The 26,266-nt window shown below is 36.1% G+C and overlaps 1 protein-coding gene and 1 pseudogene across 3 annotated transcripts in view; one reads left to right on the forward strand and one right to left on the reverse strand.

Annotated features, from left to right (window-relative positions):
• The window catches only part of NR2C1 (nuclear receptor subfamily 2 group C member 1), a 40,216-nt gene that overhangs the window by 12,614 nt on the left and 1,336 nt on the right, over window positions 1-26,266 (reverse strand). For 2 of the 3 annotated variants that reach the window (XM_010804827.4, NM_001077904.1), the window contains 8 exon segments: window positions 19,821-19,892; window positions 14,619-14,849; window positions 11,406-11,487; window positions 9,803-9,982; window positions 7,883-8,030; window positions 7,690-7,780; window positions 3,652-3,845; window positions 2,308-2,473 (listed from right to left, as the gene is read on the reverse strand). In XM_010804827.4, coding sequence (XP_010803129.1) covers window positions 2,308-2,473; window positions 3,652-3,845; window positions 7,690-7,780; window positions 7,883-8,030; window positions 9,803-9,982; window positions 11,406-11,487; window positions 14,619-14,849; window positions 19,821-19,874 — 1,146 coding nt within the window. In that variant the 5' untranslated portion in view covers window positions 19,875-19,892. 3 annotated transcript variants of the gene reach the window in all.
• On the forward strand, window positions 15,252-16,993 carry LOC112446659 (small ribosomal subunit protein eS1-like; annotated as a pseudogene).

Below are 26,266 nucleotides of genomic sequence, written 5' to 3' on the forward strand. Positions count from 1 at the left end.
CTTTATGTGTATTGTATATATGATAGGAGGAGATACACCACACATTTAACAGTAGCTACCTCTGCTGGGGGACAGATGAAAATGCCCATGTGCATTTTTCTGGGGAGTGAATATACAGCTTTTAACAGATTCTCAAAGGTATCTATGATGCCAAACAGATTAAAGCTTTTCATCGAAATGATACCAAAGTTCTCTGGAAATGTTAGATAAAAATGCAAAAAATATTAATTTCCTTTGTTCAGTGTTAACCATAAGCGGTTTGTCTATTTACAAAACGGTGTCAAGTAATAGAACAGGACAATCAACAGCTGAAATTTCACATGTGAAAAGATAATTTTTAAAATGTTTGAGAAATGTTTACTGCAGCAATAAATTAAAATATCATTCCTTAAGAGAATTATAATAAGTAGATATTAAGCATCATAAATTTAATTGTTAGGATTCAACTGTTTCCACACATAAGTATATAAAAAACCAATTGGAAACTACCATACATTTCCGTACTGCCTATGGTGAGTAGGGGGAAAAAAAAATCCCTGAAAGTAATTACCAAAGATTACTAGTTTTAAGGGTAGGATTAGGGTGCAAAAACAAGATTACCCTTTACTAAGTAGTTTAAAATCATTCTAAAACAAATGAAATACTTACAATATGTAAAAACTGGATATTGGGGGCTAAAAGATACAGATGCACCCCGATTTACACAATAGTGGTGGCAATGCTGAAAACTGTGTTGCTCTAATCGTAAAACTGAAACCACTTGCAATATACACTAGAACCTGTTATTCAAAAGACTGCCACATTGTATTATTTTATAGAGAAAAAACTGTTTTACATACATAATTTTCTTAAAGCCAAGATAAACCTCCAACATTATATCAAGGCCAATTCTAGAAAGAAAAATGTTTTAATTTCCCCAATTTATCTGTCCAAAACAAATTTTTGAAGGATGACACTGATTATTCTCACTGCCTATTCCTATAGCCCCCATAAAATTTTTTCTTGTAAAGTACAAATAAAGCATTTCTGATTTTTTCATGTAAATTAACTTTGGTAAAATGTTCCATAAAGACTAGTTTCCATGATACATTTGTGGACTATATCAAATTACAGCCACAATTATTTAAATGTGACTTTTCTCTGAGTCAATTCTACTAAGCCAAATTTTGTAGGAATAAATTTTATCATACGCAGCTTTGATCAGTGTTAGATTTTTTTTTTGGCTGCACCACACAGCATGTGGGATCTTAGTTCCTGGAAGGGATGGAACCCACGTGACCAACCTGTAGTGGAAGCTCAGAGTCTTAACCACTGGACCACCAGGGAAGTCCCTGGCCAGGGTTAGATTTATCTTGTGTTCATTATTTCTGCCAGTAGCACACATATCTATTTGATAACTGTATATATTTTCATAAGAAACCCATGGAAATTTATAATCGCCAGTAAAGTTATGAGCAACTACCCTCAGGTAGTCCAGGACTGCTATGCTATGCACTGCTAAGAGTTCTTAAGCACTTTCAATCACTTGCATATGATCTGCTAACAGTCCTCAGGGTGGGAGGAGCAAAGATAAACAGAGGGATCAAAACAGCAGAGTCTTAATGAAGGGTCTCAATGTCTCATTGGTCAGCCTATATAGCTGTAGTTTGAATATTATCTGAATGACAAATCAAATGCCAGATGTTATTTTCTAATATTCTACATGTATTGTTTCTAGTATTCTACATGTATTGTTTCCATCATAAATATATTTAAGGAAGCAAAAAAGAAATTACAGATGTACCTTCTCCAAATGGTTAAAGTGTAAAAAGTTAAAAACCAAAAATTAAATAATTTTAACCTTCTTAAAATGAGGCTGAGAGCTAGCTAACTGAGGCATTATATAATTAATTCTGTTCTTTGTAGTTAACTTGGTAAAAGCAGAAAATCTGGGTCTTAGATACTGATTTACACTAAAGCAGTAGTAGCTAGGCATTGAATAAAACCAGTGGATTCCACACATGATGAACACCAATACTTAAGAATACCCCCATCAACCATGTCTAACAGTGTCTAAACGAAACAAATCATGTCCAAATGTCCTAAAAGCTAACTTTTATAATCTTAAACACATTAATTGATATTGTGAGTACTATATAAACAGGATGTTTTAGTGAGCTGTTATTTTATGTTTTAGCTGGTGTTTCGAATCCTATTTGGGGTATCTCTGAGTTTAAAAGCACAACAAATATATTTTGATTTCTGAAAGGACAATTAAAATGGTCACACAACATAAAAATTATGAAATGTATATATATATAGAAATACCCTGAAAGCTACATGTGAATCGCTGAGAAGTGGCCCCTCTTTTTCGATGTAATTTATGCTTGAGTCTCCAGCAATTAGGTGTACGTTTCCTTCCATGCCCTCTCCTGAGCTCTGACAGGCTGTGCTTTCTCCAGGATTCAAAGCTTTTGCAAGAGTGTCAAATGCCCTATAAGGAGACATCAGAAGCTGTGAGCTTGGCCAATCTCCACAATAAAATGAGAATTCTATATAAAATCCTGAAATTAAGATTTAGGCCTTAAAAACTGTTTAGAAAATAGAACTTTGGTATATCACTGAGTATCCTATTTCAGTGATGTCTTTGACTCACTCTCCAAAAATAACAAATTAAACTTTAAATGTATAGTATGAAAAACTTTATTATTAATATATTTTACCAGAGAATTAGTCTTTTTAAAAAACTTACATGATTTAAGGGGAGAAAAATTCTTATGCTTCCTTTTACAAGTTAAATATTTGATACAACAAGGTATCAGGCCATTTATTTTACATACAAAAGTTATTTAGAAGAACAAGAGCAAGAACTTAAGCTGACTTTATTCTACACAAAACAAAGTTAGGTTTTTAATTTTATTTAAAAATGCAGAGAATAAACTTATGATAACACAGCTACATCTGAACTATAAGAATCTGAAATTAAGATGGCAAATAATTAATATTAGTAAGTAACTAGTCAAACAGCTCCTTGTATTTTTCAGTGAGAGGGCTTCTACAGTTCTTTAAAATCTCATGTTCAACAAAGTACTCGGTGAGATTCTGCAGTTCGTTCAATATTTTAGAAGAGGAACAGAGTGTAAAAAAAGCTGGTTTCTACATCCTAAGTATTAATAGCAGAAGAATGAAAAGTAGAATTCTGATACAAGTTTCCTGAAGTGTAAACTTAAAACTATAATGGATTCAACCCAATTTTTAAAACCTATTTTCATCACCAGAAATTGGTGGGGGAAATGAAAAATGACTGCCTAGTAAGATATACATTAAACTTTAAATACACAGAATATAAAATCTGGCAACTAGAACATCTGAAAAATCAGACCCAAATTATCATCTTTATTGGGAAAAAAAAACCAAAACTGAATTTTATGACTACATTTCTAATCTTATCATATTTACTTATTGCTCACTATTTACAATGTAACCTGCTGGACATCATTTTATATTGAACAGAATTTTTCAATGAAAGTTTACTTATGACTTAAATTTTCTAAGTTTAATAGAAATAATTGTTTTTTGAAACTTCTGTAAATAATATTTAACATAAAAGTATTTTTTAAGAGATACTAAAGGACAATTGGCAAAGGGACACATGCTCAAAACAGATCTTACCTTGAAACATCACCGTTTGTCTGCATTTCTTGATGAAATTCACACACAGAGGTATAAGAAGTATCACCATTGCTTAAGCTTTCAATCATAGACACTTCATTACTATTTGGAGCAGGATCTTTAGTTTTTCCAAGGTTTGCTAATGATGTAACCACACTGGCCAATGTACTTAAATCTCCCTGACATGATACAGCCTTTAAAAAAAAAAAATTAAAATTCTGCAAATTGGTATCAGTTAACATTTCAATCTTAAATATCTAATTCTAGAATGTGAAATGCCAAAAGAAAAGCATATAAAGATATATGAAATCTAGAAAGTAAAATCAAAGAGCTCTGAGCTTTTAGAAACTTGAGGAACAAGTTTAAAAATATCAGGCACATTTCCTAGGAAATATTAATATTTACACAGGTTAAACTAAAAACTGTACATAATGGCTATCTATCCACATAACAGTTGCTTTCTTTTATTAAAAAGGTATTTGCTGCCCCAGGTCTTAGTTGTGGCATGTGATATCTAATTCCCTGACCAGGGATGGAACCAGGACTACCAGGGAAGTCCATTAACAGGTGCCTTCCCTATAAAAGGATATTAAATTAGATGAGCTTTCAAGATCTTCCAGCATTAAAATTTTGATATTTCTGTAATTCCCAAAACTTATTATGCAAACTCGAAAGTTGCATAGGATAAAATTAATGTTTTATTAAGGAATAGAGAAAAGAAAAGTGTATTACTGAACAGACTTCCAGGATGCCAAGTTTTACCAGCCACTGTGTTAAATGTGTTAAATATCAAGCATTCTGTAGGTGGAAAGTCCCTCTACATTATTTAGGAGACTGGGCTTTTGTATATATTGCATGTTTTCCTATTTGTCACCACTTTTTATTTTTGTTAACGTGTACATTCTTTATGCATGAATTAGCGACAACTGTTTTATGAAAAAATCTGCTCAACTCTCTGACTACCCAGAAATATAATCTGTACAGGAAAAGCAGATAGATGGTTTATTTTTCTTCCTTTTATTTATCAATTTTAGAGCAATGAATCAATGCCCAAGCAACTTATGACGAAAGGTGAATTTTGAGTATCATTTTAAATTCATATTTTTATATACTCATTAGTCATTCTTTCATAAATGCTCAAATCATTCCACCCTAATCAAATGAAAGGCTTTTCAGTTTGCCTTCTATGACTTCTGACAGGTCCATAGATATTTAAAATTTTTCATTATATCTTTATGGTTTTTTAGTGATAATGATTACTCCTAAGAGGATACATGTTTCCTTGAATTTCTCTATATCAATTCTTTAGTTTATGCAAAACTGATTTGTCTATGAATACATAGACAAATAGCTTCTGTGCTCTCCCCAAACTAAAGAATGGTCCCAGAATTATTTACTGAGTAATCCACCAGTTACTAAGTTTCTTACATGACTGCGACCTTTGTATGTATTTTATGTAATCCATACATCAACCCTGTGAAATTGCAATCATTGTCCCTTTATTACTGATAAGAAGAATTACTCATTGTCTCTTTAGCAGTAAGTAGTAGAGGCAGGATAGGAAGTCAGATCGGTCTGACAGGAAAGCCTGTGCTCCTAACCCCTGCTCCTGCCTTCATATATACATGTAAAAGGAACTGACATTTTTTAGGTGTTTTAATTTTCAACTAAAACATTTATATATTCTCTTCCATTTCATACCATGTCTATCTAGACAGGTGCTTAATGTGGAAAGGACTTACATTGTAGCTTGACAGCTTTGGGACCATTTGTCAGAAACTAACCAAATAAGGTTGTTAACACAATTTAATATAAAGACATTTAGAGAAGTACAGTGTCTGGGCAAGTATTACAGAAAATTTTCAACAAAACTTAGTTCTCTTCCTTTCCTGAAGAAGTTAATATGTCAATGAAGTTGTAACTACCATTCTAGGTACAAATCATGTAGATAAGGCTAAGTGAAGTCTTGAATGTAATTCCAAAATATATGGTAAGATACCAGATCTCCTTGATTAATAACAATACGCTAAAGCCCAATCTGTAAGGCAGACACTCTTATTATCCCTTATTTTATAGATGAGGAAGGAAACTGAAGCACTAAGGTCAAATATCTTGCCCAAGGTTATGCAGCTAGTAAGTGGCAGATGAAATTTGATTCCAGAGCACAAGTATTAAGATTGCCTTAAAGTACCAAATAAAAAATAATAACACAAATCTGGCCATATATAGAATAAATAATTTCATAGGGCATATGAAACCAGATCACATTATAGGTTAAGACAAACACCAGTAATAGGCTCTCTGAAATCTGCCTTCAGGAACAATGTTTGTTTTCAGTTCTTATAAGGGGCTTTCAAACACTACGGAATTCTACATGCTTGTTTTTTATTTCAGACCTCTTGCTCAATAAAGAGCTGCTCCAAATCTCTAAGGGGACCCAGATGACTTGGATACATAGCATGAGAGCTCATGCAACTGTTACTACTCTTGATTCAAGTCAGTGTTTTAAGTGAGGTACGTGAAGAATTTCTCTTCATCTGAAATATTTTTAATATCAACATTTTAACACTAAAAAGTTTGTAGGACAACACAAAAGGAATATAAAGAATTTTATACTTATTATACATTTCTATATCTGAGGACTTTTATTTTAAGATGAAAGAAACCCAGAAGACTTTTCCACGTTGAAGCTATAGTTGGTTCTAGTGGAAAAATGAACATTTCTACTGATAAAATTAATTTATCAGGACTCACAAAGTAGAAGCTGCTCCAGTGACCTGGCCCATTTCACACCACACTTACGGCAGAAAGCAAAGAACTAAAGAGCCTCTTGATGAAAGTGAAAGAGGAGAGTGAAAAGTTGGCTTAAAACTCAACATTCAGAAAACTAAGATCATGGCCTCTGGTCCCATCACTTCATGGCAAAGAGATGGGGAAACTGTGAAAACAGTGACAGACTTTATTTTCTTGGGCTCCAAAATCACTGCAGATGGTGACTACAGCCATGAAATATAAATATGCTTGCTCCTTGGAAGAAAAGCTATGACCAACCTAGACAGCATATTAAAAAGCAGAGACATTACTTTGCCAACAAAGGTCCGTCTAGTCAAAGCTATGGTTTTTCTAGTAGTCATGTATGGATGTGCGAGTTGGACTATAAAGAAAGCTGAGCACCGAAGAATTGATGCTTTTGAACTGTGGTGTTGGAGAAGACTCTTGAGAGTCCCTTGGCCTGCAAGGAGATCCAATCAGTCCATTCTAAAGGAGATCAGTCCTGAATATTCATTGGAAGGACTCTTGCTGAAGCTGAAATTCCAATACTTTGGCCACCTGATGAGAAGAACTGACTCATTGGAAAAGACCCTGATGCTGAGAAAGATTGAAGGTGGGAGAAGAAGCAGACGACAGAGGATGAGGTGGTTGGATGGCATCACCAACTCAATGGACATGAGTTTGAATAAGCTCCGGGAGTTGGTGATGGACAGGGAGGCCTGGCTTGCTGCAGTCCATGGGGTCCCAAAGAGTCAGATGTGACTGAACTGAAACTTACGTCACTTTGCACTTAAAGGAAACATCTGTCAAAGAAACCTATCATATACCAGTCATAATCCTCCAGCTCCAGCTTTAGTGAGCTCACCTCATCCTAGACAGCAGGACCCGAGAGCATTACAGGGAATCCCAAACTCTGAGTCAATCCCAACCTCTGTTTCCTTTTTGCTGCTTCAAATCCTCTATAAAACTAACTCTTGTCTAAAATTCCTCCACTAGAGTGTTCCACTGCTAATCAGCACTGTAATCCACTCATCCATGGATCGTTTTCCGTTAAATAAGGAACACTGAACTCATTACCAAATTTTTTTAGTTTTGTTATTTGATACTACCAAACAGTTGATGATAATTTTCATTAAAATAAAAACAAGAATCTGTAACCCGAAATATTTAGGACCAAATCAATTGGCCAAACTGATGGAGGAGAAAAGGAAAAACTTTTATAAGCTTAAGCAGTTTTAAGCTTTAAATTAATTGTACTAAACACACCTTATCTGGTGTCATCAGCATAGTTGACTCAGTTTTTATTCCAGATTGATGAATATTCACAAACATTCCTGAATCTAAAAGTCCTGCTGACCTGTAACAAATAAGTACAAATTTTAGCCTTGGTTTCACTGGGAAGACAAAAAATGACCACCTGCTTATCATATGTTGCTGTTGTTTTCTTTTTTTACTATACCTTGCAGTTTCACTATCTGTTACAAAAGTTGGAGTTGCAGCTAACGGGCTTCGAAGGTCTTTTCGAATGTAGATTTTTTCTGTTGAAGCAGCACAGTTGGAAGATTTTTCTCTGGATACTTCAATGGGTTTTCTTTCACACTGAACAGCTACAAAAATGTGCCAAATTTATATCACAATGCAGAATTTATAAGCAATTATAAATGCAAGCTCTAGGTCAGCAATGTTGTTATGGGAGACATGGTTATCATAACTCTAAAGATAACCATCAATCTTTAGAAATTATTTTTTAAGTTCAATGAAGTTGCTTCAAATAGTAAAACTGGCCACTGTGCATCTCTCTTATTCTCTTTTCTCTCCCTGCCCCAGTTGTGGCAGAAATGCAGAATTCTTATTTTTTAAAAGTTCACTATCAAGAAGGAAAACCTGAAGTTAGGAGTCCTTTACACATCTAATACACATAAGAGTATTAAAAAATAAAGTATTTAAACAACTGAAGACAATACTGACAGTGAACCACAAAAAGACCCAAGTCAAATCTTTTTTTAATTAAGGGCAGGGAGATTTTTAAAAATTTGTTAGTTTTTTAATTTGTACAGGGCAAGGAGATTTTTGAGCAGCAACTCAATCGCTTAGTTTTTATTTATAAAATAGAGGTTAATAAAAAAAATAGAGGTAATAAATTTTATGGGCTTCCCTGGTAAAGCTCAGATGGCAAAGAATCTGCCTGAAATGTGGGAGACCTGGGTTTGATCTCTGGGTTGGGAAGAGCCCTTGGAGAAGGGAATGGCTAACCATTCCAGTATTCTGGCCTGGAGAATCCATGGACAGAGAGGAGCCTGAAGGGCTACTGTCCATGGAGTTGCAAAGAGCTGGATGTGACTGAGCAACTTTCAATAAAATTTACAGCAATTTTATTTCATGATACTTAGGAGACGGTATACTGAAGTTGTTAACTGTACGTTTTCTGAGAAAAACAAAACAAAACTGCCAAGATGCAAATCCAAGTTCTGCCACTTATTAGTTATGTGACCTTGGGCAAGTTTCTAAATTTCCTCTGTTCACACAAATGTAAAATGGCTAACAGTAGTATCTACTGACAATTCTGATGTGAGAACAAATAATTTAATTTGTACGCTATACACAGAGTAAAGCACAATGAGAGCTCAATCAATACTAGCTACTGTTATTGCCTTATTAACCACTTTAGTATTAAAAGTTTGGTGAAAAACTAAACTGGTATCTAGTTACCTTTAAAAAAAATTATTATTACCAGATCCAAACTAAAATTACAATGCCTGGCATTATAAGCATTGAGTTAAGATTTGTTGAACATACAAAAAATACATATTTCTATATTTTTGTTGGAAATATACAGAGTGAAGTAAGCCAGAAGGAAAAACATAAATACAGTATACTAACGCATATATATGGAATTTAGAAAGATGGTAACAATAACCCGGTGTACGAGACAGCAAAAGAGACACTGATGTATAGAACAGTCTTATGGACTCTGTGGGAGGGGGAGAGGGTGGGAAGATTTGGGAGAATGGCAATGAAACATGTAAAATATCATGTAGGAAACGAGTTGCCAGTCCAGGTTCGATGCACGATGCTGGATGCTTGGGGCTGGTGCACTGGGACGGCCCAGAGGGATGGTATGGGGAGGGAGGAGGGAGGAGGGTTCGGGATGGGGAACACATGTATACCTGTGGTGGATTCATTTTGATATTTGGCAAAACTAATACAATTATGTAAAGTTTAAAAATAAAATAAAATTGGAAGAATTAAAAAAAAAATAAAAATAAAAAAAAATAAAAAACATATATATATGACATATTTTAACGTGTTAATTTTAACATATTTCTAGGAGTTTGCCTGAATTCTTAAAAGTATTTTCTCCTGAAAAGCTAATACATACAGTCTTGTTTCATTCCAAACGCAATACATCTTTGTAACCTGCAGTATTGACAGCGATTTCGATGGTGTTTATTAATAATACAGTCCTTTGATCCTCGACATGAATAAACTAAATTTTTTCGGATACTTCTTTTAAAAAATCCTTTGCAGCCTTCACAAGTTACTGCTCCATAATGACGGCCTAGAAACAAATGTTTAAGAAAATACGAAAGTCACATTTTTCAGAACTAAAATGAAGTAGGCCCGCCCACATCTACCCTTTAAACATGAGATGAAACTGAGATTTCTGAGTTTATGACATGATGTTTTTTTTTTTTAATGAACTACCAGAGAATGACACAAACAATTCTCTGATAAAATATACTAAACAATATGAGATTTTAAATTTTGCAAAGTAATTTTAACAATGACATGGAAAATTTGGGAAAGAGAAGAAACACAATCACCCATAACCCATGATATAAAAACTATTTTCACTTCTGAGATCACTTACAAATGACAATTCTATTATGTACTATATAAGGGTTTCCCTGGTGGCTCAGTGGTTAAGAATCCACCTGTCAATGCAGAAGATGCAGGTTGGATCCCTGGGTTGAGAACATCCCTTGGAGAAGGAAATGGCAACCTACTCTAGTATTCTTGCCTGGGAAATCCCATGGACAGAGGAACCTGGAGGACTATAGCCCATGGGGTCCAGAGAGCTGGACATGACTTAGCAACTTAACAACAACAATATACTTTATAAAGCTACTTTATTCTGAAAACTATGCTCTAAAAAAAGGATATAATGTCAGTTAGTATTTGAAAATCTAATCATCCTTCCTTATAGTGAGTCCACTTTTAAATTTTTGGAGAAATCTGTTACACTTTGATAAACCTATCATTTTCACAAACCATTAACAAACTGAACATACTCTGGGAAAAGCTCCAGTACAAGTTTTGTAATGAAGCTATGGGAAAGATAAAAAAGATGAAGGAAAACAAGCTGGGCCCTTAAACTTATCTCACTGGTACTTGTGAATATATACGAATAAATATGGGTATGTATTTCTGGGCATGAAGGAACAATGGCCAGAACTAAAACAGCGCAAACCTGAGTACTAAAATCAGGCTTGGAGAAATGTCTGCTCAACTATGCAGAGCATTTCATCAGGGTTCACCAGAGCTTTTCCACCTCAGTAATCTATTACTCTGTATTCCTAGAATGAGAACAGGGCTCAACAGGTAGATTAGTAATCTAATGTTACATGTTATTAAGGATCACAACGAATTTTTAAGCAATACCTTTGATAAAACTGGTTTCACATTCAGAAAAATTTCCACATGTTCAGTTTACTTTCAAAAAATTGAAACTGCCTTTCATAATTCTTTGAAATATGCATTTTATGTCACTGCAAGATCACATTAAACTGCAGTGAAATAAAAAACCTTTAGGTGAATAAAAAGCTCTGGGGGAAAATCAGTTAAATTTCATAGGCTACAAATATGAACCATAAAAACAACATGCTCCTTTATTTTACTTTTTACTGTCAGTAGAAGAAATGCAGCAGTGAGGCAATTATTTTAACAGCACAACACAGATAGCAGGTTATTTGTAGTATTACCTGATGCTTTGTCTCCACATACTACGCAAAGATCAAAAACCTTATTTGGTCCTTGTTCTGAGGAAGAATTATCTGTTAAGAACTAAAGAAACCCCCCAAAACAAACAAACAAACAAGAAAACAATAATTTGTTGTTACTCAGTAATACTCTTATGTAAAAAATTAAAAGAACTTTCATATTACTTTTTGCTTTCTTTTTTGTAAGTTATTCTGAAACTTTGAACTCTATTATTATGCATGTATCAATTAAACTATTCTGAATTTTCTTTACATAAAGATTAAAATTTCAATGTTATAAAAAGTACAGACAGAAATAATACCTTTTAAGTTTGTTCCCTAACAATTCATTAAAGTAAAAAGAGTCTTAAACACACAAATACATGAGTATATTTTTTTACTGCATCTCACCCATAAAGTATTTACTATTCATATGGAACACATCAAATTACTGTAGCAGTTATCTGTCCTATTTTGACATTTGTCTTTGAATAACTCAGAATATTTCCCCATAGAATGATATGACTAAAATAAGCTATAATAGCATAAAAAGAGAAATCTAATTTTAAATATAAAAAGGTTATGAAGAAAAAAGAAATCTGTTGAAGCATTTACTTTAACTATGGAACATGACTGATATACAAAGGTATAAACTTTTCATTCAGCTGTCTAAGGATTGGGTTAGGTGCAGAGGTTGAGAACATGGACTCTGGAGTCTGTTAATGACAGCAAATTAGTAGGGACTAGATGGAGTGGCCTTGGGCAAATTACTAAATTTCTTTAAACTATATTAAGAGCTCATCGCTAGGTACAGCTAATATAATACAAAGAAATACTAGTTTCTTCTTTTAGGTTCATCCTTCAATCTGTCATTTTCTTTCAATCTTTTGAAATGTGAACAAATTAAATTCAAGCTTCAAAATGGTAAAAACCTACCCCTGCTTTAAAACAGCTCACAAAATAATCCTCTCTTCCTTCTCTTAGGGGTGTGAATGCCTTCAGGAACAATTCTGATTTTAAAAACTTTAAATAGTCATTAAAATAGCTGTCCCAGGGAATTCCTTGGTGATCCAGTGGTTAGGACCCTGCGCTTTCACTGCTGAGGGTCTGGGTTTGACCCCTGGTTGAGTAACGAAGACCCTGCATGCCATGCAGCAAGGCCAAAAAAATTTTTCAAAAATAAAACAGCTGTCCCTTACTATGTTATAGTAGCATAATTTCTTTTTATATCACCATAAAAATCAGTCTTCAATGAAAACTTAAAAAAAAAACAATTTCTGTATTAGATATCCTTTGAAAACATCTCTGACAAATATCTATCTTTTTTTAAATAGCATATCTACTGCAAATGGTGCTAATCTTCTATTTGTTAATTTCCTAAGGGTGGAAGAGACACTGAGGTTAATGGGCCTGCCCACATCCCATCTTAGGTCACTGGAACAGAAATCAAATCTTGGCCCAGGGGAATTCCGTCCTATACCTGTTTCTCTTTCATTGCTTTTAGAGATGCAAAGTACCAATATTATTTTTATTTTTTAAATAAAGAAAACCTTTGAAAAAGATTAACTTTAAAGAAATCTGATATACACCTTTTCAGCCAACTGATGTCACCAGTCATAAATATGATGATAGGAACTACGCTTGGAATGATGTGATGAAAATGGCACTTAACTTCTGCTAACTACTCCCCCACACCCACAACCCCAGTCTAACCATGAAAAAAACATCAGACCAAGTCCCACAATAAGGCAATTTATAATATACCTGACCAGTATAACTTAAAACTATCAAAGTCACCAAATATAAGGAAAGTCTGAGAAACTGCCACAGATTAGAGGAGTCAAAGGAAACATGACAAATGTACTGTAATTTGGTATCCTGGAACAGACAGACATTAGGTAAAAAGTAGGGAAAGCTATGGATTTTAGCTAATGTATAAATACTACCAGTTCATTATTTATAATAAATATATATTATTTATTATATATATATAATATATATATATTATTTATAAATATATATATAATAAATATATATTATAAATAAATATAATAAATATATAATAAATATAATGTAGAATGTCAATTATATGAGTAATTGTGTGTTGGGCGATTATATGGGAACTCTCTATACTAAATGCTCAATATTTCTGTAAATACAAAACTGTTCTTAAGAAAATCAAGCATGTTTATTAAAAAAAAATAAAGAAATTAGGGTATGGATAATGCCATACATTTTTTTAGTGACTTCTAATAACTTTATATATTTTATCCATTTTCTACATTAGTTGTTTTTAAAAGTAATATAAAATTGTGTAACTTGAAGAATAATACAATTTATCAGGATATATAGGCATAATTTTGTATCTTATGAATTTGGAGCTTTTCAATTCTAAAAGGAATTTTACTTGATTAGCTTTTCAACACAAAATGTGGAATCCAATTTTCAGTGAGCACCCTCACCAAAGCCTCTGGAAGCCAATGTAAGGGTTCACTGTATTTATATTCAATCATAGCAACCATTGGTAAAAACAGCAGCTACATAATTGTATGAAAGCCTTAGCTGGCTCTTTGAAGAATAATGTATAACTAGCAAAAATAAACAGCAATGTAAAGGTAATTTACACTACTGAGTGAGTTCCAGTGTTAGAGCAGACCACAGGCTCGGCTGCTCACTACATTAGTGAAGATGCACACGACAGAAGGGAAGCAAAGGCCACAAAGCTGCCAGCTGTAATATGGACTTCTTGATCCGGCAGCTGCTTATTCACAACACAGGCATCTTGGTCTTGGAAACTGCAGTCACAGAATTCTGTAGATGCTCCTGATTTGGAAGTTTCCTAACTGCCGAAGCAGGGCACCTAGAAGCAAGCTCTGAAGCAGGCTCCCAGTTATTCTTGGAAACCTGACCTACAAGTGTTCCTTCAGCCTTTCTAACAGTACTTTGAGCTCTCTACATTCTTTGTTAAATTCCTTCCTGCCCAAACTCGCCAGAGTGGATCTTACTATATGCCACTAAAAACCCCCTGAAATATACGCTGTGAGGAGGTGTGAGGAAAAGTATAGTGGCCCATAGGAGAAGGTAGCACCTAATTTTATACAAGATCTTTTCCTACTGAACATGCAGGATATAAAGTCTTAATGTCAGGACTTATTTTATGATATGCTTTTTCTTTTTTTCAAGGATAAGATTAAAGAGAAACTCTTATGAATTTACCTGGAGCTGTTGTGTAGACAAATCAGGAGTCGTAAAAAATAACTGGTTGACACCTGCTGCATCTGGCGTTGTGAAGAAAACCTTTCCTGGAGTAGAGTCCTGCCTGGCCAGAATGACTTTGTTTGGAGTAGAGCCATCGTGATTTGTCAGAATGAACTGTTTGCCTTGGGTATTATGATCAAGTGCTGTCACAATCTGGATTTTCTGGCCAGTAGGCTGCTCTGTAACAATCTAATACAATCATGTCATTAGTAATTAAGTCAACTTAATCTTTTTCCTTCTCTAAGGACAATTTTTCTCATTTCTCAGACAAAGCTAGACTAGAAAGCATACCATTACATATATAGATTCAATGTAATACACATAACATACATACCATTTAATCTAGCAATCCTACTTCCATGACATCCTACCCTACAGAAATAAACAAATGTGTAGATAAAGCTACAATAGTAAGAGCACTTGGACTTCACTATTTTGATTCCTTCCCTTCTCCTCCTTCCTACCTTCCATATACATAAACATATACTGAGTGTATTCTATTTGCCAATCGCTGTTTGTTCTGGGTCCCTGGATACAACAATAAAGAAAACAAAATTTTTATTCTCTAAAAGCTTTTACTTTAGTGAGGAAAGGCCAATAAAAAACAAGTAAGCAAATAATATTGTCAGGTGGTTATGTGTTACAAAGTAAAATAAAGCAGGGTAAGCTGGGGGTTATTGATGGAATGAGAGTGTTGAGGAGATAACATTTCAGCACAGACCTGAGTGAAGGAACAGACCAAGGCTTAGGACTAGCTAGGGGAAGTGCGTCCCTAGTAGAGGAAGCAGCCTGTGGGGCAGGAAGAGCGTGTTTGAGATAGCTGAGGCAAGAGGCACAGCAAGAGAGCTGTATGAGTGAAAATGGATGGGAGAGAGATTTACGGTAGGAAGTGGGATGTGAGAAACAAAAAGGGCCAAACTGAAAAGGGTCTCGTAGGCCATACAACATCTGATTTCCTACTGGATGACATGGAGATCCACTGAAGGGCTCGTGGAGCAGAGACGCGGCAGGATCTTTTGCAAACAGCATCTTTCTAGATTCAGTGTAAAGATCAGACTATGAATTAAGAACAGAATTAAGGGAGACCAGAAAGGATGCCAGTGCACAAACACTGGCAGCACTTGGGTACTGTATATAGGCAGAGACACAGGCCAAGATCAGGGTAGTAGGCATGCTAGGGGTGAAAAACAATTGGGGATATTTTATAAAGGGAGAGGTGACAAGATACACTGATGGATTGGATATGGAATATGAGAAGAGAAGAGTCGAGGATGATTATGAAATTTTGGCCCGACCAATTAGGACAGAATTGTCATTTACTGAGACAGAGTAGTCTGGAGAAGAAAAAGTTCATGAATAAAAAGAACAGCCTAGCATTGAGGGTTTTCAATGTAGCTGAGCAAATATTTTACGGAAAAAAACTCATTAAGCCAATTAAATTCCCTGAATTCAATTTTAAAATGGCAAAGCTGATTTGTTCCCAAGTTTTTTCTATTTCTCTGAAATTATTTTCAAGACTATTTTCTCCTTTTTCTGGCTCTCTTAGCAGCCCCCATGGTGGTCGTCAAGAACAAGCACCTTATGAAAGGAGGCAAAAAGAGAGCCAAGAAGGAAGTGGTTGACCCAGTTTCTAAAAAAGATTGGTATGATGTGAAAGCACCAGCTATGTTCAGTATAAGGAATACTGGGAAAACGTTGTTCACAAGAACTCAAGGAACCAAAATCACATCTGATGGCCTCAACGAATATGTTTTTAAGTGAGTCTCACTAATCTGCAGAATGATGAAGTAGCATTTAGAAAATTCAGGCTAATATTGAGAATGTTCAGGGCAAAAACTGCCTAATTTCCATGGCATGGATCTTATCCGTAACGTATTCCATGGTCAAAAAGTGGCAAACCATGATTGAAGCTCATGTTGAGGTCAAGACTACGGATGGTTACTTGCTTCATCTGTTCTGTGTGGGTAACTAAAAAACGCAACCATCAGATTTAGAAGACCTTTTATGCTCAGCGCTAGCAGGTACACCAGATCCCCAAGAGGGATCTGCACCTGAGAGGCGCAGATGAATGACTTGAAAGAAGTGGTCAATAAACTAATTTCAGATAGCACTGGAAAAGACTTGCCAATCTATTTATCCACTCCATGATGTCTTCTTTAGAAAAGCAAAAAATGCTAAAGGAGCCCAAGTTTGAATTGGGAAAACTCATGGAGCTACATGGTGAAGGTAGTAGTTCTGGAAAAGCTACTGGGGATGAGACAGGTGCTAAAGTTAAATGAGTTGGTGAATATGAGCCACCAGTCCAAGAATCTGTTTAAAACGTGTACTTTTAATGATGACAAAAGATCTTATTTGTGGTAGGAAAAAAAAGACTATTTTCTGCACAAAATTTACAGCACAGTTCTGAATCACTCATTAGTTTTTGTCTAGAGCACACTGCATTGATTATGGCTGCTACCAATGTGAGTTTCCTTTGTTGACCATTATTTCTACCATGCCCTATTTTCCTGGCTGCAGTTTTAACGGTTGTCAGTTTTGTTTTGCATAGGTTATTTCTACCAAGTCTCGTCTCCAACCTCCCCACTAACAATTTCTGCAATATTCAATGACACTTATAAGAGGTTTTCAATCAGTTCATGTGTAATTTTACCATGTAAAGTTTATGCTGTTATACATTTCATTTTAGAATATTCCTTTTTTTTTTTTTTATGTCTTTGAATCTGTTTTATTGATGTTACTCTGTTCCTATCAGAAATATTAATTGTAAACTGAATAAAAATCTAATGGCTCACACTTATTTCTTAGAGACAAGAGCATCAGGTACATGCAGGGTCCATTATTATTATTATTGCCTGGAAACACTTTGCTTAGATGGGTAAAAGTATGTTTACTGCAGCACAATAATTATAATTAGAAACTGAAGTGATCCAAGTGGCCTTCAATAAAGAAAAGTAAATAGATTATGGAAACAGTTCTCAGGTCTTAGGATTTCTTTACATCCCTAAACAAATAAATAAAAATCACTGAGAGCCCAAACGGCTTTTATTTACATAGGTTATATCTATTGATATTTACCATACTGAAATTCAAATAGAAAAAATTTTAAGTATTTATTAATTCATCTTAAAATAACCCATTAAATATTAACATAATATATTTATTTAATGAAAAATAAGTATATTTTCCAAACAAAAAAAAATTTAGTGGAGGACAGAGGCACTGATTTACATTTTTGCAAACAGATTCAATGTCTGGCTTAATAGAAGCTGGATACTCATACCTGCCTGTGCATTCAATCTGCTGCAAAGGCTGTTTTGGTTAGAACAAAGAAAGACAATCCAGCCTTATATTTTTTGGGTAAAAGGGAGAGAATATCTTAATTGCTTCTTCAAATTGTGTAAACTGTTCTTTGATATGACATCAAAACGTGAAAAGTGACAGCTTTTTAGAGGTTAGTTGCAATGTAGAATCAGAAACTACTGGGTTGGTCAAAAAGTTCATTTGGGTTTTTCTTGAGATGATACAAGAGACTTGAACTAACTTCTTGGCCAACCAATATATTAAAATCTATTGGTCTATCCTGTAATGTGAATCCTTCACTTATGAGTGATTTTGTTACATCATGCACTGTTCATTTCGAAAACGCTGGTTCAATGAGTTATGTACACCTTTTAAATTTTGACATATTTAACCTATCATGTAACAAGTAGTCTCTGGAAAATTATACCACGTATTTGTGAGAGAATGATAGTGAAAAGACAAACAGCATTTTAGTATTATTATGAGAATGGTTTGGACCTTGCTGACTCTGAAAGAGTCCCTAGATGATATTTTGAAAACCTCTGGACTATGGAACTTCTTACTAGAACACAGCTGTTTATATGATAATAGATCTCCTTCTAATGGTCCAGTAAACCACAGATTTCACACCCTCCAGAAACAGTCTCTGACTAGAACCTCACATCCCACAACTCTTCATTAGCTGTTTTTCTTCCATGTTCCCAATTCCCAATTACACTCTACACAATCACCTATCATAGCACTGAACATACTCTATTTTTATTGTCCAATTATTCAACCATCTCTCACTAGATCAAAGTGAACTGAAAGTCAGTTCAGTTCAGTTACTCAGTTGTATCCAACTCTTTGCGACCCCGTGAACCGCAGCACGCCAGGCCTCCCTGTCCATCACCAACTCCCGGAGTCCACCCAAACTCATGTCCACTGAGTCGGTGATGCCATCCAACCATCTCATCCTCTGTCGTCCCCTTCTCCTGCCCTCAATCTTTCCCAGCATCAGGGTCTTTTCAAATCAGTCAGCTCTTTGCATCAGGTGGCCAAAGTATTGGAGTTTCAGCCTCAACATCAGTCCTTTCAGTGAACAGCCAGGACTGATCTCCTTTAGAATGGACTGGTTGGATCTCCTTGCAGTCCAAGGGACTCTCAAGAGTCTTCTCCAACACCCCAGTTCAAAAGCATCAATTCTTCAGTGCTGAGCTTTCTTTGTAGTCCAACTCTCACATCCATACATGACTACTCAAAAAACCATAGCCTTGACTAGACGGACCTTTGTTGACAAAGTAATGTCTCTGCTTTTTAATATGCTGTCTAGGTTGGTCACTGGAGAAGGACATGGCAACCCACTCCAGTACTCTTGCCTGGAGAATTCCGTGGAGAGAGGAGCCTGGTAGGCTGCTGTCCATGGGGTCGCACAGAGTCAGACACGACTAAAGCAACTTAGCGGCAGCAGCAGCAGGTTGGCCATAACTTTCCTTCCAAGAAGTAAATGTCTTATAATTTCATGGCTGCAATCATCATCTGCAGTGATTTTGGAGCCCCCCAAAAAATAAAGTCAGCCACTGTTTCCCCATCTATTTCCCATGAAGTGATGGGACCGGATGCCATGATCTTAGGTTTCTGAATCTTGAGCTTTAAGCCAACTTTTTCACTCTCCTCTTTCACATTCATCAAGAGGCTCTTTAGCTCTTCTTCGCTTTCTGTCATAAGGGTGGTGTCATCTGCATATTACTGATATTTCTCTGGGCAATCTTGATTCCAACAATTGAGGGTATCTTTTATCTCTGTGCCACCAAAACCTAGCAAACTTATTTGTATAAATCACTTTGGTTAAGCAGTTAATGAACAGTAAATTAGACATACCTCTCCCATTTGTTGTTCAATAATTTGATGTGCAATTTCTTCTATGGATGCCATGATTTGATTGTCAGTGTCCTGCCAAAAATAAGATGCTTTTTCACAATTATACCCACAAAACATATTAACTGAAGAATTTACAAATGAAATTATATGATAACTAGGATTTGCTTCAAAATATTCTGGTTTTGGAAAGAGGTAGAGGTGGGAAGGAATAAACAACTTAAGATTGGCTGTGTGTTGACAATTATCAAAGACGGTTGACGTTTATACAAGAATTCATAAAATTATTCTCTGTGCTTTTACAAATTTTGAAAATGTCTATTAAAAAAAAATACCAAACAATTTCACTTTTCAAAGGTACTGAAGACTAAACCACAGACTTTCAATATAGATCAGGAATGGTTTATTAATTAAAGAAGGTCAATCCAGTCTATAAACAAATACATCACTGTAGCCATTTAACACACTTTTTAATCAGTATACTGTAAAAGCTGACAAAATAATTATATTCAGAAGACTGGAAGATTTCTCCAGAATTTTGTGATTGTTCTTCATTGTTCTTATGTGTTAAGTTTAATTTGAATTTTAACATAAAACTCTTCAAATAGATTTGAAAGTCAGTAAGATTAACAGATTGACTTTGACATTTGTTTTTTCTCTATATCAGGTAGTCAAGAATACAAAAATCATTTGACTTTATTATATACCATCATAAATTCACTAATATTCTACAATTATAATTAATATTGATCACCAAATTATTTTAATCACTTGTCTTTCAATCACTTTTAAAACCTTAAATGTTTCAATTACTTGTTCTAAAAGCAATATACAGTATTTAGATTAATTACTCAACTATCTCCCACTTGAAAAGTAGTGCCAGTTAAGTGCCCTCAACCTCTCTGGAACCCAACCAAGGAGACGGTTACTGCCAAAGCCTGTGTGCTCTGGGTCCATGATGGAATGGCAATCCTTCCAAACTCTTCTCTATTTTGGCGGGGGGTGGGGGGGACGGAGTGTCATTCTTTCTTTTTTTTGAAAGGCAACATATGTTCAAAACAGAACAGCGCTATCGACCCACCCAGTATTCCAGAGTTCCAGAATTCCAACAGCCTTCATTCATTTCATCCCATTTATGTCCCCTTCAGTCCAAGCTGGCAGCCATTTCTGCTGGCATGAATTCTCAGAAATCTTTGTTGCCTCCCATGCAATTCACACGGGTTCATGCCACCAGACAAGAGTCTTGTACAGATCTCTTGTGGGTAACTGCATCTCTATTCCTACCATGTGCTGTCTGTAGATCTCAAGGACACTGTGAATGCAGTCTTTTGAACAAGGCTGCTTACTTTTCCTACACGAAAAACTCTTCCTTTGAGACTCACTTAAGCGAGTTATACCAGTTTTTAATGTCATTCATTCATTTCTCTTTCAATTACACTACTTACTGAAGACTGACAGACTGGTGTCCCGTTCCTGCCATTCTCCCAGTTTCTTGACCTCAAGGTCCAATAACGTTCACCCACTTGCTATTAACACTTTAATACTGTGGTGCCAGACTGCTTTAATGTATATATTTAACATTATTTTAGCTCTTAATATTCTTCAAAGCCTTCCCTTTAATTATAGGATGTGAGGTGCCAATGGTTAAACCTTACATTTTAGCCATATGCACTACTTGTAACTCCTTGAATTTATTACCATGTTGCTTCATATTGCCATGTCTCTGCTAATGGCTTCTCTCTCTATCACAACTGCAATGGAATCACTAGATCAACATGTGTTTGTTTTCCAAGACTAAATTTAACTCAAAAAAACTGAGGAAAAATAAGCATTCTTTACATATTATTGATGTAAGTCTAAATTGAAACAAACTTCCCAGAAATTTGCCAATGTTTATCAAAGCTTTAAAACTTTTCCTACTCATTGATCCAATAATTCATTCGACATTCTTCCATTCAAAAATAATTGTTGAGTGCTTACTATGAGCCAGGCAGTTTTCCAAATGTTAGGGATACATCTTTCTAAATGTCAGGGAGTATTAAAACAAGGGCTTCCCTGATAGCTCAGTTGGTAAAGAATTCGCCTGTAATGCAGGAGACCTTGGTTTGATTCCTGAGTTGGGAAGATCCGCTGGAGAAGGGATAGGCTATACTCACTCCAGTGTTCTTGGGCTTCCCTTGTGGCTTAGCTGGTAAAGAACCTGCCCGCAATGTGAGAGACCTGGGTTTGATCCCAGGGTTGGGAAGATCCCCTGGAAAAGGGAAAGACTACCCACTCCAGTATTTTGGCCTGGAGAATTCCATGGACTGAACAGTAGGAAAAAGAGACAATAAATAAAATATACAAACATTCTCAAGTATTAATGATGACTTCTCTAAGTGCAGATTTACAGGCCACTTATTTTCTGCTTTTTGAATGGGTATCTACTAATGGGTAATTACAAAAGTAAACATTCCTTCATCTGTAATCCACTGTATTTTGTGCCTATTTATCTTCTAAAGCACGTGGCTTTATCTGTGTAGATGATAAAAAAACTTCTAAAGAAAAAGAACTCGTAGTTTTTCAATGGACTAATTTTTTCCAATGAACCTGTAATGTTTAATACTGCCTGGTACTTGTATTTGAACTCAGAAAGCATCAATATTTACTGAAAGATACTTAACAGGCACGGTGTGACTGCTGGACTTCACAGTGAGTAAGACAGAGACAATCTCTGCTGCATGGAGCTTATATTTTAATGAAGAAACAGATTTTTTAAATTACCACGTACTAAACGCTACGAACGGGGAAGGCAATGGCACCCCACTCCAGTACTCTTGCCTGGAAAATCCCACGGACGGAGGAGCCTGGTAGGCTGCAGTCCGTGGGGTCGCGAAGAGTCGGACACAACTGAGTGACTTCACTTTCACTTTTCACTTTCATGCATTGGAGAAGGAAATGGCAACCCACTCCAGTGTTCTTGTCTGGAGAATCTGAGGGATGGGGGAGCCTGGTGGGCTGCTGTCAATGGGGTCGCACAGAGTCCGACACGACTGAAGCGACTCAACAGCAGCAGCAGCAAATGCTACAAAGTAAACTAGTAAGTAGTGATAAAGAGAAAAAGAGAGGAATATAGGAGGGGGTTTATAAAGGTAGTAGAGTGCCCTAGAGTCAAGTCAATAAATCACTTTCAATCCCATTTTTACTATTTACTAAATGTTTAACTACATGTCAGTCACTTAAGGCTGTTTGCTTATAAATGAAATGGATTCAGTAAAATCTATCTCAAAATATTCTTGTAAAAATTGAGTTTGTGAAAATATCTTTGTCAATGTATGCTGTTGTTCCGTTGCTAAGTCATGTCCAACTCCTTGCGACCCCATGGACTGCAGCATGCCAGGCTTCCCTGTCCTTCACTATCATGGAGTTTGGTCAAACTCACGTCCATTGAGTCAGTGAGGCCATCTAACCATCTCATTCTCTGTCACCCCCTTCTCCTGCCTTCAACCTTTCCCAGTGTCAGGGTCGTTTCCAGTAAGTTGGCTCTTCGCATCAGGTGGCCGATGGAGCTTTAGCTTCCGTCCTGCCAGAGAACATTCAGGGTTGATTTCCTTTAGGATTGACTGGTTTCATCATCTTGCTGTCCAAGGGACTTCAAGAGCCTTCTCCAGAGCCACAATTCAAAAGTATCAGTTCTTCGTCACTTAGATTTCTTTGTGGTCCAACTCTCACATTTGTACCAATGACTACTGGCAAAACCAGTAGGTCCATTTGACCAAATGGACCTCTGTTGGCAAAGCAATATCTCTGCTTTTTAATATGCTGTCTAGGTTTGCCATGACTTTTCTTCCAAGGAACAAGCATCTTTTAATTTCGTGGGTGTAGTCACCATCTGCAGTGATTTTGGAACCCGAGAAAATAAAATTTGACACTGTTTCCACTTTTCACCCATCTATTTGCCAATATAACAACATTCATCCACACACACACACACACACGCACAGACACATAATCAGTGTACAATGGTCTCTTGCAGGTAAAACATATTCCCTGAAAGTTAGCTGAATAAATAAAGTGCTCAATAAATAAAGAGCAACAGGTCAGGAGAACCATCACACTGGAGAGGGAGGGTCTGGGAAAATCTTATAGAAGAGACATTTGAGATAGGCATTGAAGGGTAAGCGTTTTTACCAACCTGAGGGACAAAGCCAAAAAACAGGAGGATGCTGCCTTTACTACTCTAGAGCTAATTAACATATAGAAGACACACAGTCTTACATTTTTGGCTCTGATTCTTCTTTTTTCACATTCACCTCAATCTCACGTCTATGTATCTTCCCACAGGAAAAAATATACCCTCAGTGATGCCATTTGAATCTGTTCATGGGGTTCTCATGGCAAGAATACTGGAGTGGTTTGTCATTCCCTCCTCCAGTGGACCATGTTTTGTCAGAACTCTCCACTATGTCCCATTCACCCTGGATGGCCCTTCATGGCACAGCTCGTAGCTTTATTGAGTTATACAAGCCCTTTCGCCATGATAAGGCTGTGATCCATGAAAGTTATGGTTTTTCCAGTAGTCATGGACGGATGTGATAGTTGGACCAAAAGAAAGCAGAGCACCAAAGAATTGATGCTTTCCAAATGTGGTGCTGGAGAAGACTCTTGAAAGTCCCTTGGACAGCAAGGAGATCAAATCAGTCAATCCTAAAGGACATCAACCCTGAATATTCACTGGAAAGACTGATGCTGAAGCTGCAACACTTTGGCCACCTGATGTGAGGCGCTGACTCACTGGAAAAATACCCTGATGCTGGGAAAGACTGAAGGCAAAAGGAGAAGAGGGTAGCAAAGGATGAGATGGTTAGATAGCATCACTGAATCAATGGACACAAATCTAAGCAAACACCAGGATATAGTGAAGGACAGGGAAGCGTGGCATGCTGCAGTCCACGGGGTTGCAAAGAGTCGGAAATGATTTATTGACTGAACAACAAAAGTGGTGTCATCCTCCTTCCATTCAGGTTCAAAATTTTAAGTCTGTGTTCTTTGAGTACATCATAAACAGTCCATTTTCTTTCTCCACCAGCCCTACTCCCATCAACCAACTGTAGGCTCTTGTTACAAAGCAGTATTTTGCAAACTCCTTATTGTGAGCCACTTGTGAATGGGGAAATATAGTGGGTCAGAATTTTCTTCTTTTAAAAAAGAAATTAGAATAGAAAATACTGCATCAAGCATAGTGAGGGTAAGGACTTACTTCAATTTAATCTGTGTGCTAAGTCATGACGGAAAACATTCTTCTGTGTAGCAGTCAAAAAATGCTTGAAAATATGATGCAAAACAATTATTATTTTTTTTTTTTTCTGGTAGGGTGGATCAAACATAGATTTGAAAATCTGGGACTTCCCTGGTGGTACAGTGGATAGGAATCTACCTGCCAATGCAGGAACACGGATTTGATTCCTGGTCTGGGACGATTCCACACGTCATGAAGTAACTAAGCCCATTAACTACAACTACTGAGTCCGTGTGCCGCAACTACTGAAGTTCGCACAACTACAGCCCACGCTCCGCAACGAGAAGCCACTTCAGGGAGGAGCCTGGGCGCCGCAACTGGAGAAAGCAAGGTGCAGCAACCAAGTCCCAGCACAACCGAAAATAAAAAAGAAAAGAAAATCTGACGGCAGTTAAGGTTTCCCTCACAAGAAAACAGGTTCACATTCATTCTCTCTACAACTGATCATATATGCTATGCTGAATTTCAAGGAGTTCATAACTCTATGGCCAGCCCAAGGTCTTCAGGTTAAGAATCCTTTGAGTATAATTTCAGCTACTGCCAGAAAAAACTTTCCTGGATGAATACTTAATATATTCAACTTTGTGTATATGAAAAACCCCTAGAAGGCAAGAATCATCTATGTGTCAGCACTTCTAACCAACAGCAAAATCTCGGGATGCTTACAGAATTGAAACACATCCTTATTCTCCTGTTTTATAAGTATCAGTGCCTCTTTAATGGTCAAAGAATAAAGTTTCAATCCTTCTGCTGGTATTTTTTCAGTATTTACTAAGTCCTTATAAACACACCTGCCACTGCAGACACAAAGGAGCATTCCTTTATAGTTTGACTTCCCCATCTTCCTATTGTATCTCCTACCAGTCCCAGAGGGGACTCGTTCAGGACAAACTGGAATGTTCTTTATTCCCCAATATACAATTCCAAGCTCCTCCTCCCTCATTTAAATTCTCTCACCTTTAAAACTCAGTTGTGAAACTTCTGTTTACTTACAAAATTGTATGCAAGGGTGCATTTTTCTAGAGACAAGTCTATGGCTTTCATAAAAGATTAAAAAAGGTGGCAGACGGTTCTATGACTCAAAAAAGGTACATGATTATATAAACTATTAATCCTTTCTTATATACGATTTCTTTCCTTCTCTCCAACAAATAGTAGGAATTATATTGTG

This window comes from Bos taurus, chromosome 5 (genome assembly GCF_002263795.3).
Source record: "Bos taurus isolate L1 Dominette 01449 registration number 42190680 breed Hereford chromosome 5, ARS-UCD2.0, whole genome shotgun sequence".
Classification (NCBI taxonomy): Eukaryota; Metazoa; Chordata; class Mammalia; order Artiodactyla; family Bovidae; genus Bos; species Bos taurus.